General features: G+C 31.4%; 1 protein-coding gene across 2 annotated transcripts; it reads left to right on the top strand.

Annotated features, from left to right (window-relative positions):
- The first annotated feature begins 5358 nt into the window (after positions 1 to 5358).
- LOC117907830 (disease resistance protein RPV1-like) lies at positions 5359 to 15389 on the top strand. Of its 2 annotated transcripts, XM_034821487.1 has the most exons (9): positions 5359 to 5972; positions 6960 to 7141; positions 7283 to 8034; positions 8360 to 8746; positions 8861 to 10111; positions 10210 to 10263; positions 10360 to 11128; positions 11615 to 11688; positions 15143 to 15389. In XM_034821487.1, the coding sequence occupies exons 1-7, from the start codon at positions 5473 to 5475 to the stop codon at positions 11074 to 11076; spliced, it is 3843 nt and encodes a 1280-aa protein (XP_034677378.1). In that variant the 5' UTR covers positions 5359 to 5472; the 3' UTR covers positions 11077 to 11128; positions 11615 to 11688; positions 15143 to 15389. The 2 variants fall into 2 exon arrangements, with proteins under 2 accessions (XP_034677378.1, XP_034677377.1); XM_034821486.1 differs by having other exon boundaries at positions 6960 to 8034.
- The last annotated feature ends 2750 nt before the right edge of the window (positions 15390 to 18139 follow it).

Genomic DNA, 18139 nt, shown 5'->3' with positions numbered 1-18139 from the left:
AACAAAGATTACCTAACCTTAGACCTTATCAATGTCAAGAAACTTCTCTTCCAACAACTTCTCAACAAAGCACAACATCCACAAGCAATAATGTATGCACCAACCCTCTCCCAACAATTTATAAATGCAATACACATGCAAATGCTTCAACAATCCTCAAAAATAAATCAAAAGAATAATTATCTCCTCAACTCATATCAATTTACTCCATAATATCATTAACCAAAATGAGCAAAAAAATTATTAAGGATATTCCATGGATCATCACATTTATATCACCTCATATTTCTTCCATTCAACATATATGCCCAATTAATCAATGATATCAAAAATAGAAAATAAATCAAAGTGTAGAGTGAGAGAAAGAGACAATTGACACCATATTTTAACGTGGAAAACCTCGAATGAGATAAAAAATCATGGGCGTACCACCGATTGAAAAACTCCACTATGAAGAATAAAAACTGAGTACAAGGTTTTACCTATCTCAAACCAACCAATCCTTCCCTGACCACTTGACTAAGTACCTTCACTTTTAGCTTCTCACCTTCATCTTCCGGAGCACACTTGGAGTTCGCACCAAGTTCAATCTCAACCTCTTCTTGAATCCACACAAGAAGAAAATGGGTTTGTACTCAAACCCAAATAGAATGAGAGATTGAGATATGAATGAAGGAAGGAATCAACCCATTTATTACTCAAGAAAATCCATTAAAAATTAGTTTGGAAAACATTAAGAGAATTGGATTTTCTTTGCAACCAAAAACCCCCAAATTAGGAAAAGATATGAGAAAATGAAGAACACATGGAGTGGTTGCAACTTTCTCCACGTTTTCTGCAGTCTCTACCCTATTAATGAGAGAAGATTGTCTTTTAAAGTGTAAAAAGAAGCCCTTAATCTAATGGTTGATATTTGATAAAAAAAAAAAAAAACAAGTTAGTTGGATCGATCTGCCCCTACACCTTGATCGATCCAGAAATAGGAGAATAAAAGTCTTGCATCAAAAACTATTGTTGTCCGCTTTCTAACACTTTTAAATATTAAAACAGGGTTGATTCACATTCAATCACCACACATTTGACTACATATCTTGACCTCTTAGCAAAGTCTTAGTCTTCAAAGTCAAGTTGTCCGAATAGGAATTGAAAAGCCGAGTTAGGGGACACTTATAAATTTTATCAAGAATTGCTAGTCTAACTAAACACTCACAAGTAGAACAATGTTTAATTTTAATAGATGGTATATGTTGGAATAAAAGGGGCTGAAAATGCACACGTTCGTACATACGAAGAGATAATTAATGGAGAAAAATGAAGAAAATTTTAATCCAAAATGATTAGAAAGCTTTTATCTTATACTAAGAGACTAGTAAATTTTTATTTTATTTTTATTTATTTTTATCTAAAGTGATAATAAGGTTGCAAACATTCAAATTAAAATTTTCTATTTATTTTTCATTAAGATAATCAATAAACATTAAATGCCATGACCTTACTCTCTACTCTATATTTTTCAATTCCAACTAAAAATGTTATCATCAATGCTTAAAATATAACAATTGAATGACACTAAAAAATGTTATCAAATCGTAGAAAATGATCAAGGCTTGCTCACCAGTTGTAAGCTGCCGATTACTGATTGGTAACAGGAAACTTCAGACCATGTTCGGCAGGGACTGAAAATGCCAAATCCATTTATTTTTCATTCAATTGTTTATTAGATACGAGAATAAAATAAATAAATAAATAAATCATTCTTATTCAAATAATCATATCTTTTTATTAAATTTCAATAAAAAAATTAATTTTTTTAAAAAATTCATATGGTGTTGTGATTAATCTCGAACCCTATTTCTATCCTCATTCACATGCAAACCACTCTGAAATTAAAAAATAAATAAAACAAATGTAAAGATCTTTTCTCTTTTCTCACACCATCAAGAAAGAAAAAGGGAAGTGGGGACAGAAGAGAAAAAGATATGTTTATGGTGATTCTTATACAAAAGATTTGACTTAAAGTTATATATTTAAATCTTTTATTTTTATTTTGATTTTTAAAAACTACAAATTAAAAATATTATAAGACTAATAAAAAATAAGGTACATACATCCAAAATATTTGTTACTTTTTTTCTTCGGTTTTATGATTTTTTTTTTTTAAATCCAATACTACAAGTGCAATGTAACAAAATTCCTAATTGAAAAAAAAAAGTTTCCATTTTTTTTTCATTAAGAAATGGATTACTTGGTTCACATGACTAATATTTTAAACCTAATTTAATATTTTTTATTATTTTAACAAATATTTCATTAAATATTTTTCATTGTAGAATTTACAAGTTAAGCTTTCATCATATACTAGAATTTAATTTAACATTATATTAAAAATTTTATGTCATATTTTTCTTTGCATTTGAATCTAAATTTAAATTTAACAACGGAATATCATCTCATTTTATTCGGTTGCTTACCTACAAAGCATTTAATATTAAGTTTTTCTATTTTCACTAAACTTATTAAATTATTGTTTCATTAATACTTTGAGGAGGAGACAAAATTTCTACTAACTTCTTCGATCAATGTACACTAAGTTTATGTTTGGTTCCTAAAAAGTATGAGGAAAAATGTAAGGAAAAGAAAATAAAGGGGAAAAGTCGAAAGAAAAAAAGTGAAGAAAAATAAAAAATAAATTTAAAATTAATAAATTATTTTATATGTTACTTTAAATTCATTTAACTTATTTTTCTCTTCTATATATATAAAAAGATTAAATAATTTTAAAATATATAGATTTCTAACTAATTTTAATATATATATATATATATATATATATATATATATATATATATTATATTAAAATCAAATATGAGAAAATTATTTTTCTTAATTTTTTTTTTTTCTTTCCTATACTTTTCAAAACCAAACAACCAAAATGAATGTGTAGAAGGAGATAGGATTTTTACATAAATTCATTTATAAAAAAGCAAGTTTCATGTAATTTCCGCCTTGGCGTATTTAAGTGAAAAGTCATATGGAATAAGGATAGTGGGAGACACAAAAGACAGAAAGATAAGAATGGGGTGGAGGGCCATTGCTTTTTCTAAGAGAATAATGATTCAAGGACCTTTTCTTCTCGTCATCCACAACGAAACAATCTTACCCTCATTTCTATGTCAAATTTTGGACTTTTATTGTATGGGCCCTAAGGTTTATTTATAAGAAGAGGCATACAAGAATTAGGATCATTCTGTATGTTTTGGTTTACCAAGCAATTTAGAGTAGTGAAGAGCCAAAAAAATTTACTTGGGAAGAGACATTATTTAATAATAATAATAATGGAGCAAGAACTTTCAAGTAATAACGAACATAATAGTAAATACATTTACAAGTATTTTTAGTCATTTCTCTTATTTTGAACCATAATATATTAATAAATTTTAATAAAAGAATATTAAAGTAAAAAAATACAATATATTAAATTAAGTAATTTCAGTAAAATCTTGTAGAATTTTTCTTTTTTCTTTTTTCTTTTTTTTTTTTAAAAAAGGAAGATATTTAAAGATTATATAGAAGACATATCCAAACGGGAAATAACTAAAATATAATTTTGAAATTCAAAAAACTGATTAATTAATTATAAATTAAATAAAACAATTCATAATATCATCATCGTAATTAAGTAATAAATGTATGTATATAATGAAAATGTTGGCTCAGTTATAGCTTAAAAATTAAACTTTATTTGTTTTTTTGTACATTTAAAATAAAATAGTATTAGAAATTATTAATTTTAAATAATTATTTTTTACTTTTGATAATATTAATTAATTGTGCTTTTATAAGATGTTAATATCCATATTTTTATAATATTTATAAACTAATATAAATAGCATTAGAAATTATTAATTTTGAATTATTATGATTTATTTTTAACAAAATAAATGAATTGATATTAATATCTATATTTCATAATGTTTATAAAAAATAATTTATGATTTATTATATTATTAGTATTAATATTTTATTAAAAATTATTTATGTTTTAATAGATGGTATATGTTGGAATAAGAGGGGCTGAAAATGCACACGTTCGTACATACGAAGAGATAATTAATGGAGAAAAATGAAGAAAATTTTAATCCAAAATGATTAGAAAGCTTCTATCTTATACTAGGAGACTAGTAAATTTTTATTTTTATTTTTATTTATTTTTATCTAAAGTGATAATAAGGTTGCAAACATTCAAATTAAAATTTTCTATTTATTTTTTATTAAGATAATCAATAAACATTAAATGCCATGACCTTACTCTCTACTCTATATTTTTCAATTCCAACTAAAAATGTTATCATCAATGCTTAAAATATAACAATTGAATGACACTAAAAATGTTATCAAATCGTAGAAAATAGAAATTCCAAATAAATTTAGTGTTCTAAAATCATTAATGTTTCAATTCATTTTCCAATTTCTTCTAATTTCTTTCAATCACATTAAACTATATATGAAAATATAAATTAACATATTTTCTCTTCTCATTACATTTTGCTAGGCTCCCGGACCTGTTGACCAATCAATGGGCTTCTTGATTCGTCCAGGTCTGGGGTCAGGCCTTATGATTTCCGACTGACCGAGGCCGATGGTTGAAGATGCTTGCCTCATCCATGTGAAGCCAAATGTTGATACAATAATTTTCTTAGGAAAAGCAGTGGAGGCCCACCAGAATGCAATGGTGCTTCGAAAAAGTATCCATATGCAATTATGCCTCACAAAAATTCTTGTTTAGTAGCCTTCTCCTTTTCTCACTCGTTTTCATCTCAACCCTGAACCTGCCATTGCCCTTCTTAAGGCATGTTTGGAACTTTAAAAAAAAAATGAAAGAAAAAAAGAGAAAGAAAGAAAGATAAATCACTTGCTTGTATTAGAATAATATGAAAAATAACATGAAAAAATAATGGAAAAATAAAAGAAGATTAAGGCTATATTCGGATGAAGATATTAAGGAGAGAAAAAAAGTTAAAAAAATAGTTTTTTTATATTTAATTTTATCATAAAAAAACTCAAAAAAAAATCAAATACAATTAAAATTCCTAAAAAATATATTAATTGCAAGATTCATTATTTTCATTTATTCTCTCTCTCTTTTTTTAATTGTTATTCATTTTATAATAAAAAATTTAAATATATAATTAATTAATTAATTAATTAATTAATAGATAAATTTGGACCGCGTAGAGTGTCGTTTGGACCGCGTAGACAGTCCTTTTGGACCGCGTAAACCCTACAAATGCCACGGTGAAGATATAAATATATTTGGTCTGGCCTCTCTCTCTCTCTTTCCATTTCTTTTTTGTTTTTTTATTTTATATAGTGGTGTCTTGCTTCAGTTTGGTCTTCATCCACACCTACCCTCTCAAGTTACAATTCTCTCAGTCAAGCTACCGGTCTTCCAACCCTTCTTTCAATTTTGCAATGGCTTCTTCTTCAACCATTCTCTCAGTGCCTTCTTCCTCTTCCACCCATCGCTGGAAGTACGATGTCTTCCTTAGTTTCAGAGGTGAAGATACCCGCAAAAACTTTACTGCCCATCTTCACTCGGCCCTCAGCCAAAAGGGAATCAACACCTTCAAAGATAACCTACTCCCGAGAGGCGAAAAAATATCTCCAGCACTCCTACAGGCAATTGAAGAATCGAGGTTTTCCATCATCGTTTTATCCGAAAACTATGCTTCTTCAAGTTGGTGTTTGGAGGAACTTACAAAGATTCTTGAGTGTGTCGAAGAGGGGGGACATACAGCTCTACCGGTTTTCTATAACGTGGATCCCTCCAATGTAAGAAGGCAAGAAGGGAGTTTTGCGAAAGCATTTGCAAAGCATGAACAAGTTTACAAGGATAAGATGGAGCAGGTGGTGAAGTGGAGAGATGCTTTGACTGAAGCAGCTACAATTGCTGGATGTGATACACGAGATAGGTAATTCTTTCTATCTGCAATATTTTTCTCTAATCATATTCTGTTGATTCATCCAGAAAGATGGATCTCATCCTCCTGTTATCAATAATAAGTTTTCACAATTTCCATTCCTCTTAGTTAGACACTTCTATTAAGCTTCATTAAGACAAATTTTTATTTAATTTTACAAAATAAGAATGAGGATGAAACTAGGGTTCGAGATTAATCACAACACTGTGAATTTAAAAAAAAATTATTGAAATTTAATAAAAAAGGTATGATTATTTGAATAAGAATGATTTATTTATTTATTTATTTTTATCCTCATATCTAATAAACAATTGAATGAAAAATAAATGGATTTGGCATTTCCAGCAGCTTACAGCTGGTGAGCATATTTTCACAGCTAAGTTAGTGTCCAAGTCGAAATTGAGGTGGTCCTCTTTATGGTGGGGGCATGGTGAAGGTGGAGACGTGTCAAAAATTTTAAAAATTTAATGAAGGAAAATTCTTGGAAACTTCATGGGTGGAAGAAGCTTTTGACCACTGACCGCCAATTAATACACATATTGCTCTTATTGCAACCGTTTGGATTTTTTTTTTTTTTAAATATATGTAATTTAATATCCTCTGTGGCAACACCTGTGGCTGCAGCTTAGTATGTGATGAAGTTATGAGACAGTGCCACTTGTTCAAGAAGAGAAATTATTTCACAAAACTCCAAAAGCTAAAGGAGTTTTTCCCATGTTCTGGTGCTAGACTGAATAATAGTATTCCTAACCCCATATCTCTTTTATTGGTTACCGTGTCTTCTCACCATGATAACGTGAATATGGGATTAACAATTTGATCAATTTTAGCTTCATCTTGTCCAGTTATATTTAGTTTGTCCTCTCTTTTCAGTTGCAAAGAACAAATCTAATTTCTGCTATATTTATTTATTTTTTCCTTGTCCCTCTGTGGCTTTGAAAAATGACCATGTGATTGTTCTTGACTTGAATTTTGCAGAGACGAAGCTGTGGTTATTGAGGAAATTGTTGCCAGGATTTTGACTGAACAGATTGATGCATCCTCAAGCAACATGGATGCTCTAGTTGGGATGGACTCTCGTGTAGAGGACGTGGTTTCACTGTTATGTATTGGCTCTGATGATGTTCGGATGGTAGGAATTTGGGGCATGCCTGGCATAGGTAAGACTTCCATCGCTGAAGCTGTCTATGAACAAATCCGTGCTAAATTTGAAGGTTGTTGCTTCCTTGGGAACGTTAGAGAAGACTTACAAAGATGTGGTCTACCTTATTTAATAGAAAAGCTCCTTTCACAAATTTTAGGGGGAACAAAAATTTTCGATACAAGAATCAATTCTATAAAAGCAAGACTCCGTTCAAGGAAGGTCCTTATTGTACTTGATGATGTGGATAAACAACAACAGTTAGAAGATTTGGCAAGAAATCGTGATTGGTTCGGTCGAGGAAGTCGAATTATCATAACAACTAGGAACCGACATTTGCTAAGTTGTCAAAATGTGGATGCAATATATGAAGGTAAGAAATTAAAGTATGATGAAGCTCTTGAGCTCTTTTGTCAGTATGCCCTTAGATCTGAGCAGCCTACAAAAGATTTTATGCAGCTGTGTCACCGTGCAGTAGATTACACTGGAGGCCTTCCCTTGGCCCTTAAAGTCTTGGGTTCTTGTCTATACAAAAAAGACAGAGATGTATGGAAGAGTGAATTGGACAAACTCAAACAATTCCCCAACATAGAAGTTCAAAATGTGCTCAAAACAAGTTTTGATAGATTAGATGATAATGAAAAGAATATGTTTCTTGATATTGCATTCTTCTATAAAGGGGAGGACAAAGATTTTGTTACAGAAGTACTAGACAATTTCTTCCCTGTGAGTGAAATAGGAAATCTTGTCGATAAATCACTCATAACTATTTCAGATAATAAGTTGTACATGCATGATTTACTACAAGAACTGGGTTGGGAAATTGTTCGACAAGAATCTATTAAAGACCCTGGCAAACGCAGCAGATTGCGGGTTCATGAGGACATCCATAATGTATTAACAACAAATAAGGTAAGACCCCAATGCATCAACTTTCTTTTTTTGCGTGTGTACAAGCTCTAGTTGAAGACTAAGTTCGAAGAATACTATTCCATCTATTTTGAAAACTCATAGATCTTTACAATTTTACTAACAAATAAGAGTTGCCACCTTAAAAGATGTGTTTTCTTGTGTTCAAACTTCATTCCTACAATAACACTTAAAAATTGAAAAAAAAAAAAATGAAAAGGCAAAAAGGTCATTAAGTTGTTGTTTTCTGGACTTTCTTTTTTCTTGTTTTCTTCCCAATTTTTTCATTCTTACTTCTATCTCATGCTCTGGTCTTGGTTAACTTTAGGGGACTGAAGCAGTTGAAGGCATGGTCTTTGACTTGTCTGCATCGAAAGAGCTAAACCTCAGTGTTGATGCCTTTGCAAAGATGAACAAATTAAGATTGCTCAGATTCTATAATTGTCAATTTTATGGAAGCTCTGAATACTTATTCGAGAAAGAGTTAATTGCTAGTACTCATGATGCTTGGAGATGGATGGGCTATGATAACTCTCCATACAATGATAGTAAATTGCATCTATCTATAGATTTTAAATTTCCATCCAACAACTTAAGATCTCTTCATTGGCGTGGATACCCTTTGAAGTCCCTTCCATCAAATTTTCATCCAGAGAATCTTGTTGAGCTAAACATGTGTTTTAGTCAACTTAAACAACTATGGGAAGGAAAGAAGGTATATGATTATGATTTATATGCATTTTTTTTTTCTTTAAACAGATTATAAAGTTCATTAAAGTGGATTTGATCTTTTTTTTTTTTTTTTTTTTCTTCTCTTTCTCTTTGATAGGCATTCAAGAAGTTGAGATTCATCAAACTTAGCCACTCTCAACATTTAACCAAAACTCCAGACTTCTCTGGAGCCCCAAACCTTAGTAGACTGATTCTAGAATGCTGTACAAGTTTGGTCGAGGTTCACCCATCCGTTGTAGCTCTCAAGAAGCTTATTTTCCTGAATTTAAAAGGCTGCAAGAAACTTAAGAATTTCTCAAGGAGCATCCATATGGAGTCTCTTCGAATTCTTACTCTCTCTGGCTGCTCAAAACTCCAGCAGTGTCCAGAGGTCCAAGGTAAAATGGAACAGCTGGCAGAGCTTTCTTTAGAAGGGACTGCTATAAAAGGATTGCCCTCGTCCATTGAATATCTCACTGGACTTGCTTTATTAAATCTGAAAGAGTGCAAAAGCCTTGAGTCATTACCCAACAGCATTTTTATGTTGAAATCCCTGAAAACTCTCATTCTTTCAAACTGCACAAGACTCAAGAAGCTTCCAGAGATCCCGGAAAACATGGAGAGTTTGATGGAGCTTTTTCTAGATGGGAGTGCTATTATAGAACTGCCATCCTCAATTGGATGTCTAAATGGGCTTGTTTTGTTGAATCTGAAGAATTGTAAAAAACTTGCAGGTCTTCCGCAAAGCATTTGTGAACTGACATCTCTTCGGACTCTTATTCTATGTGGTTGCTCAGAACTGAAGGAATTACCAGATGACTTGGGGAGCCTACAGTGTTTAGTAGAGCTCAAAGTAGATGGAACTGCCATACAAGAGGTGCCACCCTCTATTAATCTTTTGACAAACCTTCAAGAATTATCATTAGCAGGATGTAAGGGATGGGAATCTAAGTCATGGAATCTGGCTTTTTCTTTCGGCTCGTCACCAACACTAGAACCATTGCGACTGCCTCGCTTGTCAGGTTTATACTCCTTGAAAACATTGAATTTAAGTGACTGCAACCTATTGGAAGGAGCATTGCCCATTGATCTCAGCTCCCTATCTTCATTGGAATGGTTAGATCTGAGCCGAAACAGTTTCATTACGATTCCTGCTAGCCTTAGTGGACTTTCTCGGCTAAACGTGCTCATGCTGCCATACTGCAAGAGTCTTCAATCATTGCCAGAGCTTCCATCAAGTATTGAATATTTAAATGCCGAAGCTTGCACATCCCTGGAAACCTTTTCATGTTCACTAAGTGCATGCACATCGAAGAGGTGGAGGCCACTTTACCTCGCATCAATACCAAAATCTCTGCAATCATCTTTGGTCTCTCTCTCTCTCTCTCTCTCTCTGTGCATATGTTTTTGTGCAAAAAACAATCGTAGACTGTTTCCTTACATGCAAACAATGTTTTCATGATACAGGGGAACAGGCAACTCCACCTCGCATCAATACCAGAATTTCTGCAACCATTTTTGGTCTCTCTCTCTCTCTCTCTCTCTGTGCATATGTTTTTGTGCAAAAAACAATCGTAGACTGTTTCCTTACATGCAAACAATGTTTTCATGATACAGGGGAACTGTTTTGTGCACGGTCCGCAAAATGGATATGATGCAATCGTTCCTGGAAGTAGAATTCCGGAGTGGTTCGTGGATCAGAGCACGGGGTCTTCAGTAACAGTAGAGCTGCCTCCACATTGGTATAATACCAAGTTGATGGGAATGGCTGTTTGTGCTGTTATCGGCGCCACGGGTGTCATTGAACCCACCATTGAGGAGTGGGGGCCTAATATATATGTTAAATATTGTTCTGAGATTTATCACGGCGATGGAGTTACCATGAGTTGTTCAATGAAAGATGACCACACGTGGTTTCGGTATCAATCACTTTGTAACCTGGGTACACGAACTTCTCCCTTTGGAAAGAACCGAGGCTCTATGGTGGTTTCATTTGGAAGCTGGGAGGAGAAGTTAGAGGTGAAGAAGTGTGGGGTTCGTCTTGTATACGAGGGAGAGGAGAAAGATAGCCATTGCAGCTTTCCTTGCGGTGCCATGTGGCCGGAAGAAAGAGAGGAGACAGATAGTGAATGCAGCTTTCCAGGAGAAGGAGATGAATCAGATTCAGGATCAGAAGACCTTAGACAATCAAATTCAGATTCAGAATCAAAAGAACTTAGGCAAACTTGTTCCCCCTGTAACCTTCTTACAAACTTTTTCATGTTGCTGAAGCAGATCTGTGTTACCAGTAAGGAGAAAGCTGACCTTTCCCAATCAAATTCAGTCTATTCATAATCAGATTCTTTTTCAGATTAAGAGCCACTACCGCCTCCTTCTTGGCCCCCATGTAAGCTTCTTCCGAACCTTCTCATATTCCTTCAATCACATCTGCGTTGCCACTGATAATAAAGCTGACCTTTGGGAATCAAAGACCTGGATTTTGAAAATATGTTATTCACCACTAATTTCCTAATTTTAAAATTTTTTTAATTTCTTAATATTAATATTGAACCGTATATGAGACTTATTTGTTCAGGACTAAATATCTTTGGTACAGTGTTTCAATTAAATATCTTTTTCCTCCCTCAATGTTTCTAATGAATAAAATTTGTTAATTAATTTTAAGTATTTTATTTATAACCATCTTTAGTTAAATAGAAATTCTATTTTATTTGATTTCTTAAAAATCTAGAAAAATATAATATACTCTTGTAGATTACTTTAGGAATTAGTCAACCAAATGCCTTTAGTGGCTAAAAGACGAATGCATATTAGGTTTAATCATTTCAATCATTTCATTTGAATTTAGCAAAAAATGCTTTAATTTTGTCAGGCTGCACTGAAAAGTTTGAAGGTGGTTCTGGTTGAAAAACCTCGATGGAGCTCTATCGGATACCCTCATTTGAGGTAATCACTCCTCTTCAATATGTTCTTAAGGCTATGTTTGGTTCCCGGAAAATGCTAAGGAAAGGAAAAAAAATCATGTGGAAAATGATTTTCTTTAGTTTGGGTGACATGGAAAATATGATGGAAAAAAAATACAAAGGAAAATGTTAAAGAAAATATCATAATATTTTCCCTACTATTTTCCTTAAAAAATAATGAGGAAAATAAGAGAAAAGGGAGGGGAAAAGTTGGGAGAAATTTTATCGGGGTGGTATCGGCTTGCCAGAAGTGAAGACTTTGTGAATGAAGGGACCGAGATCTTCATTGTTGCAGATGGCGGAGGAGAGGAGAAGTTGATCAAAATTCTTAGATGAGTCGCCGTCGGTGGTCACCGGGACCGCTTTGCAGCACATTTTCGACGACTCCATCATTGTTTAATCGCTGGAGACGGCGAAGGAGCAGTGGCTGTATCGCTCTAGGTTTCATCAGGAAACTCATTTTTCTCGCTCTTTCACTTTCTGGGTCTCTTCGATTTCCTAGAAACCGACGTTTCGTGGTCCGAAACGCAGACGCAAGTGCCCGAATACCCGCCTATATCGACGGTTTTGATCCGTGAAATCCTGCCATCGATGAAGTTCGGGGAGGCTGTTTGCGGCAGTGACGCGCTGTATGTCTATACGACTTCGAGGTAGGAGAAGAGATCAGGCGGTTGACCAATTGTAAACACATTTTCCATCGGAGCTGTCTGGACCGTTGGATGGATCACGATCAGAAGACCTATCCGCTTTGTAGGACCCCATTTGTGCCTGATGAGATGCAAGATGAGTTTAATCAATGGCTCTGGGCTGCCTCTAGGATCACATGGGTTTTATTTTATTTTTAAAATTTTGGTATGGTGAGGGTGAGAGGGTTGAACTGTATGTACATGAAGAAAAAAAAAATCTACCAGGTACCATTAAAAAAGGGTAAGTTTTCAATAGTTATTGAACAATGGGCTCCCACAAAATGACGTTCTTCTATAATTATTTTTTAGAAAATAACAGTACAAAATTTATTTTATTATTTAACAAATTGATAATCACTTAAAGACAAATTATTGATTTTGTTTTCCTTCTATTTTTCCTTAACTTTTTTTTGTGGTTAACCAAACAAAAGAAAATAAATTTTTTTTTTCCCCTAAATTTTTCATAGATAACCAAACAAGTGAAAAAATTTATATTCCTTTCCTTAGTTTTTTCTTTCCTTCCATTTTTCCTCCCAATTTTCTTTCTCTCGCATTTAAGTACTTCATTTAGCTATATAGAAGTATACAATCAACGGATTGAAAATTTTAATTTTAGAATTCTCATTTTCATAATCAAATTATTTTAAAAACTTATGTGATATTTTATGTTTACAAATAAATAAAAAAAGATCTATAATCTCACAAAAGTTTTGATAATGTAATTTTGAGAAATAAGTCTATTTATATGAAATAAAATGTGTTGTAATCTTTTTCATTTGAAAAACAAAATGAAAAATTAATAGCATTTGTTTTTCAAATGTTTTCATTTTTTTTCTAAAATTTACTGTCTTTTATCACTCTTGCTCAATTATTACATTGACACCTTATTTGTAGAAACTCATACCTAACAAATAACAACTCTTGATAATGAAAAATATAAAAACCTTGTAAATTTGGTGATTTAGATGGAAAAACTAAATCAACTATTTAAATTAAAAATATTTTAATTGATTTTTAGAAACCAAATCAAATTTAAATTTTTGGGAACTTTCCAATAGTATAGTTAGGATCCAAGGTTATAAAGAAATGTTATTATGCCCCTCAAACCCTGGACCAACAATGTCCACCCTAAGCCATATGAAAGTCTTACCATTATGCTAAATAACTTAATGGTCGCCCCACCCCCGGGAAACAAAATGTTGGCTCCACGGAAAAATAAATACAAAATTATGAGACTTTTGGTCATTTGTTTTATTTTTATATTGAACTCATCTTTTCATATTGAACTCATCTTTTCAAAAGACAAATTTATTTTAGTATAACTTGTCTTTTGAAAAAACGAGTTCCATGTGAAATAATAAAATGCCTTAGTTTTAGAATTACTTTTAGGATAATGGTTTTCTAAAAATTATGGTACCCATGGAAAAAGCCCTAAGATCCTGTTAAAGTCATTCATGTGAGAAAACAATTAAGAGCAATGTTAGCTTGGTGAGAGCTAGGAAATTAAGATAATCATTAAGGACTTAAAAGTTGTATCCTCACTGTACAAAGGGCAAATAAGGGATAATAAATAAAAGCATCCTAACATGGTGGGGGTAGAAAAAGGATAATTTTTTAGTTTGACTTGTTGAATTAGTTTAAAATATTTTTTCTATATCACATATTTGGGTAGCATTAATTATGTGTTAGAGAATGAGTGGGAAAATAAAAGAAATCTTAGGAGAGGGCATCATGAGAAATCGAGGAGTTTTCTTAGGTATAAGTCTCTCGTAAAAAATAAGGTGAATGCATCCTTCTATGAGTTTGAATTATAGAAAATATTATTTTAAAATTTATATTTGTTTAATGATCTCAAGTGTGTGAGGTTGATATACGAGTAACTTTGCGATCTTTGAACAACAACCACTAATATAAAAGGTGAGTTTACAAATCAATCTAATCTCGTAGTTTTTAATTGATTTCCAAATTGTTATGTTGGAACAAGAAGAAGCATATGGCAAGTTGTTAGACTTGGAAGGTTTGGGAAATGATAAACTATTCATTAAATTGATCTCTAATTATCACCCAAGCAAGTACAATGATGGAAATAGATTATATGTAAGGTGTTGTTTATTTTTTCAACTTTTTATTGAAAACAACTTGCTTTCTAATTTAAGATAATTTGTATTTTACTTTTTATTAATTTATTATTTAAAATTTAAATTTATTAACTAAAAGTAACTTGTTGAAATGAACCAGTATAACTAAAGTGAATATGTTGAATTTTTTTACTTCTTAATATTTAATAGAAATAAAATATTTAAAAAAACAAATAACTTAATGCTTAATATTATTAAATACTATTTAGTCTTAAGTTTTATTTAGAATTAAGTTAAAAAAGCAAATACCACCTAAGTTTATCTTTTTTCTTTTTCTTGTTATTTTTTATAGGGTGGTTTAGGAAAATGAAGGAAAACATGTATAGATTTTTTCAATCTAATCTGCATCCATATTTTACGATTGAATGTGTGTTTAAATGATTTTAATAGTTTGGTAGTGTTGAAGCTAACAAATTAGTTTACTTAAAACTTATTGAATAAGGTATCTCTTTCTCTCTCTCTTCCTCCCTCAATCTTTTTCATTCTCTTTAAAATTGAATGATACTTTTGTTTGAGATATTTAAGCTTGGTTGTGCCCTCTATTTTGAATTTCAATGACAAAGTCAAGCTAATTCTCTTATGTATGCGTTTGGCCTTCCCTTTGCCTTTGCAGGATGGATGTGGCTATCATGTTTTGGAGTTTGGTGGAGCAATAAAGTGATCATAGTGTGTTATTCTACATATTTGTGCTATTGACAGTTTCTAAATACATAGGATTGAAGTTTTTAGAATCTGTTGGAAGGTAAGACTGAACCAATTAAAGTAATCTTCTTTCAAACTAAAAAACATGCATTGTATTAAGAGGGATTTGCTATATCTATGTCATGTTAAATTTTTCATGTATATCATTTTTCTTTTTAATCAGTCGTATTCAAACTTGAATTTAAATCAAAGAGCTACGATTCCAAGATATTTTCAGGATTGCTTGATGGAATGAAAATTTTAAGCTGGTTAGAAACTTTAGTTTTTACTCACCAATTATAAAGCAAAACATTTGTGTACTTTGAAGTTTCTCATCGGCACATATTTGTTGACTTAAGATTTTGAGGGAACTATGATTGTAGTTAGTAGAATGGTTATGTTGGTAGGGGCGCAGATGTTGGTGATGATGGTAGAGGTGGTAGTAATAGGCAACAATATAGTCCATCATTACATCATTTTATATGGTTTTATTTCCATGAGTATATTAATTCATTGAATCTGAATTGTTCACCTTCAATTGAAGAAGTAATACTACACATAATAACATTCGATAGATATAGCAAATTTACGAGTTTATAAAAAAGATATAGCAAATTTTTAATAGAGAGATAGAATATAAGTGTAATGATGACAAACTCCTTCACACGTAGATATTATTTATTTTGGGTCAAAGGGATCTTCATGGCTTTAAAATACGTCAACATAGAATGTTGATCAAATCCTAAATTATTGAATGTTGAAGAAGGACAACTCTCATCTTTAGTTCATTATTATTATTCTTTTTTTTTCATATAAGCTTCATCTCCTTTATATATCTTAGTTTAACTTTGAACTAATAGTATTGATTTTTTTCTCCCTCATTAATCATTTTCTCTGTTTTATAATTTGTATAATTGTTCTCTTATTTATTATTTTTTTTTTTTCATCTATTTGTATTTAAATATTATTCATATTTTAAAAGTTTTAAAGGTTTATTTTTAGGTTTTGAAAATATTTTTTAGGAGGGTAATAGAAAATTGAAAAAAAAAAAGGGAAAATCATGAAATTAGGTGACTCTTTTTAGAAAAGTTTGGAGTAATTTTGAGAGTTCTTTTTAGATAAGTTTGAAGTAATTTTGGGAGTTCTTTTTGACGGGAAATTGACAAGGTTTTTTTTTTTTTTTTTTTTTTTGTCTTTTCATTTTGTGTTCAAAAACTATTGAGAATTTGACTAACCATCAAGTTCACAAGACCATTTGCAGAGTTTTTATTTTAATTTTATTTTATGTTCTTATCATAAGACTATTGAAAATCTAATTAACAATCAAGTTCTTATGTTCAGATTCCATATGTGTGAAAATTTTTTTCTCTTGAAAACTTCTTTTGAGTGTTGTTATGAATTCTAAAAAACTTTAAATTAAATCAATAAAAATGACAATATTATGTTTGATAAAGATGGTGATTTTAGTAATGATATAAATTTAAAATCAAACAAAATATAAAAATTTAGGTTATTCTATTGTGCTAAATAGGTACTTCTCTTCATTAAGATTTCATTATTTTGGATAATTGATGTTGTCAATTTAGAGAGAGGATTAAGTTAAAAAATCCTTCATTTGACCTATTATTAAAATAAATCATTTTCTTATCAATTAATACTTTGAATTTAATAGAACATCATTAACTACCATCTACTATATAAATAAAACTAAAAATTTGGATTAATAATAATTAAATGTATAATTATAAAAAATAGAAAATAAAAATAGAACTAAACAATTAATTAGAATGATATAAGATATCTATTTCTATTTCATTTTCTTAATAATAATATATGAAAATAATGAAATCAAAATGATTAAACAAATATATAATAAAAAACAATAAACAAAAAATAAAAGAAAATATTGATTTATGTTTAAAATCCATAATTTTATCAATAGTAAACTATAAAAATATAAAAACTAAAACTATATGTTAGGAATTTGAGGCTAATCCAAACTATGATAATCACCCTAGAGGGGGGGGGGGGTGTAAATAGGGTGATGGTCTTTTTTTCACAAATTTAAATTATGCAAAAATAAGAGACAATTATATGCAAGTATATAATAAACAAAATAAAGACAATTGCATATAATGTAAAAGAGTTATGGAAGAGAGAGTGCAAACATGAGAGTTTATAGTGGTTTGGCACTTCCTTGCTTACGTCCACTCTCCTCAACCTCCTAATCGAGTGAGGGTTCCACTATCTTGAAGCTTCAACCAAGCTTCCAATCTCTTTACAATTGGATTATGGTTTCAATTCACCCTCTTGGACTTTTGGCTCCAAGCACCCTTTACACTTCTTCAAGAGATATCCCTCTTTTGAACAACCTCTCAAGTGATACCCTTCACTTGAGAAAATTCCTCACAAAGATATACAAATAATGATCTCACAAAAATCCTAGTAATAGAACTTTAGACTCAAAGATACAAGAAAAACTAGGATTGAATGGTGCATTAAATATATGCAAGTTATGAAACAATGGTGCACTAAAAAAAACACTCTTCCGAGGCTCAAATATAATCAAGAATGATTTGGAAAGATTAAACTTATGAAACAATGAAGATTGGAGCCTTTTTATAGAAGAAAAAAGCCAAACTAGTCGTTGGGGGTTCGTCCGGTCGAGCTAGGGGTCGACTAGTTGACTAGCCGTTAGGAAAAGTGACCGTTGGGCCTCAACCGGACCTCAACCGAACCTCGACCGGACCTCAACCGGTTGAGGTTCAACCTTGACCGAGAAGAGAAGGCCACTAGGAGAGAGAGAAACTTTTTGGCCTCCTTCAACCGGTCCTTGACCGGACGAGCACAACCGGTTGACCGGTTGAACCGGTTGAGCTATTTTTTTGGCTCAACACTCAACCTTTTTCAACTTAAAACCTTTTAACAC

Source organism: Vitis riparia, chromosome 18 (genome assembly GCF_004353265.1).
Source record: "Vitis riparia cultivar Riparia Gloire de Montpellier isolate 1030 chromosome 18, EGFV_Vit.rip_1.0, whole genome shotgun sequence".
Lineage (NCBI taxonomy): Eukaryota > Viridiplantae > Streptophyta > Magnoliopsida > Vitales > Vitaceae > Vitis > Vitis riparia.
This window is presented reverse-complemented; position numbering and strand designations above follow the sequence as displayed.

What these genes read in the sequence shown, in the direction of transcription:
- LOC117907830 (XM_034821486.1), top strand. Translation starts at nt 5,473, where the DNA reads ATGGCTTCTTCTTCAACCATTCTCTCAGTGCCTTCTTCCTCTTCCACC. An exon ending in GGATGTGATACACGAGATAG is followed by an intron (nt 5,973 to 6,959) that starts GTAATTCTTTCT and finishes TGAATTTTGCAG; the next exon opens with AGACGAAGCTGTGGTTATTG. An exon ending in AATCTCTGCAATCATCTTTG is followed by an intron (nt 10,112 to 10,209) that starts GTCTCTCTCTCT and finishes TTCATGATACAG; the next exon opens with GGGAACAGGCAACTCCACCT.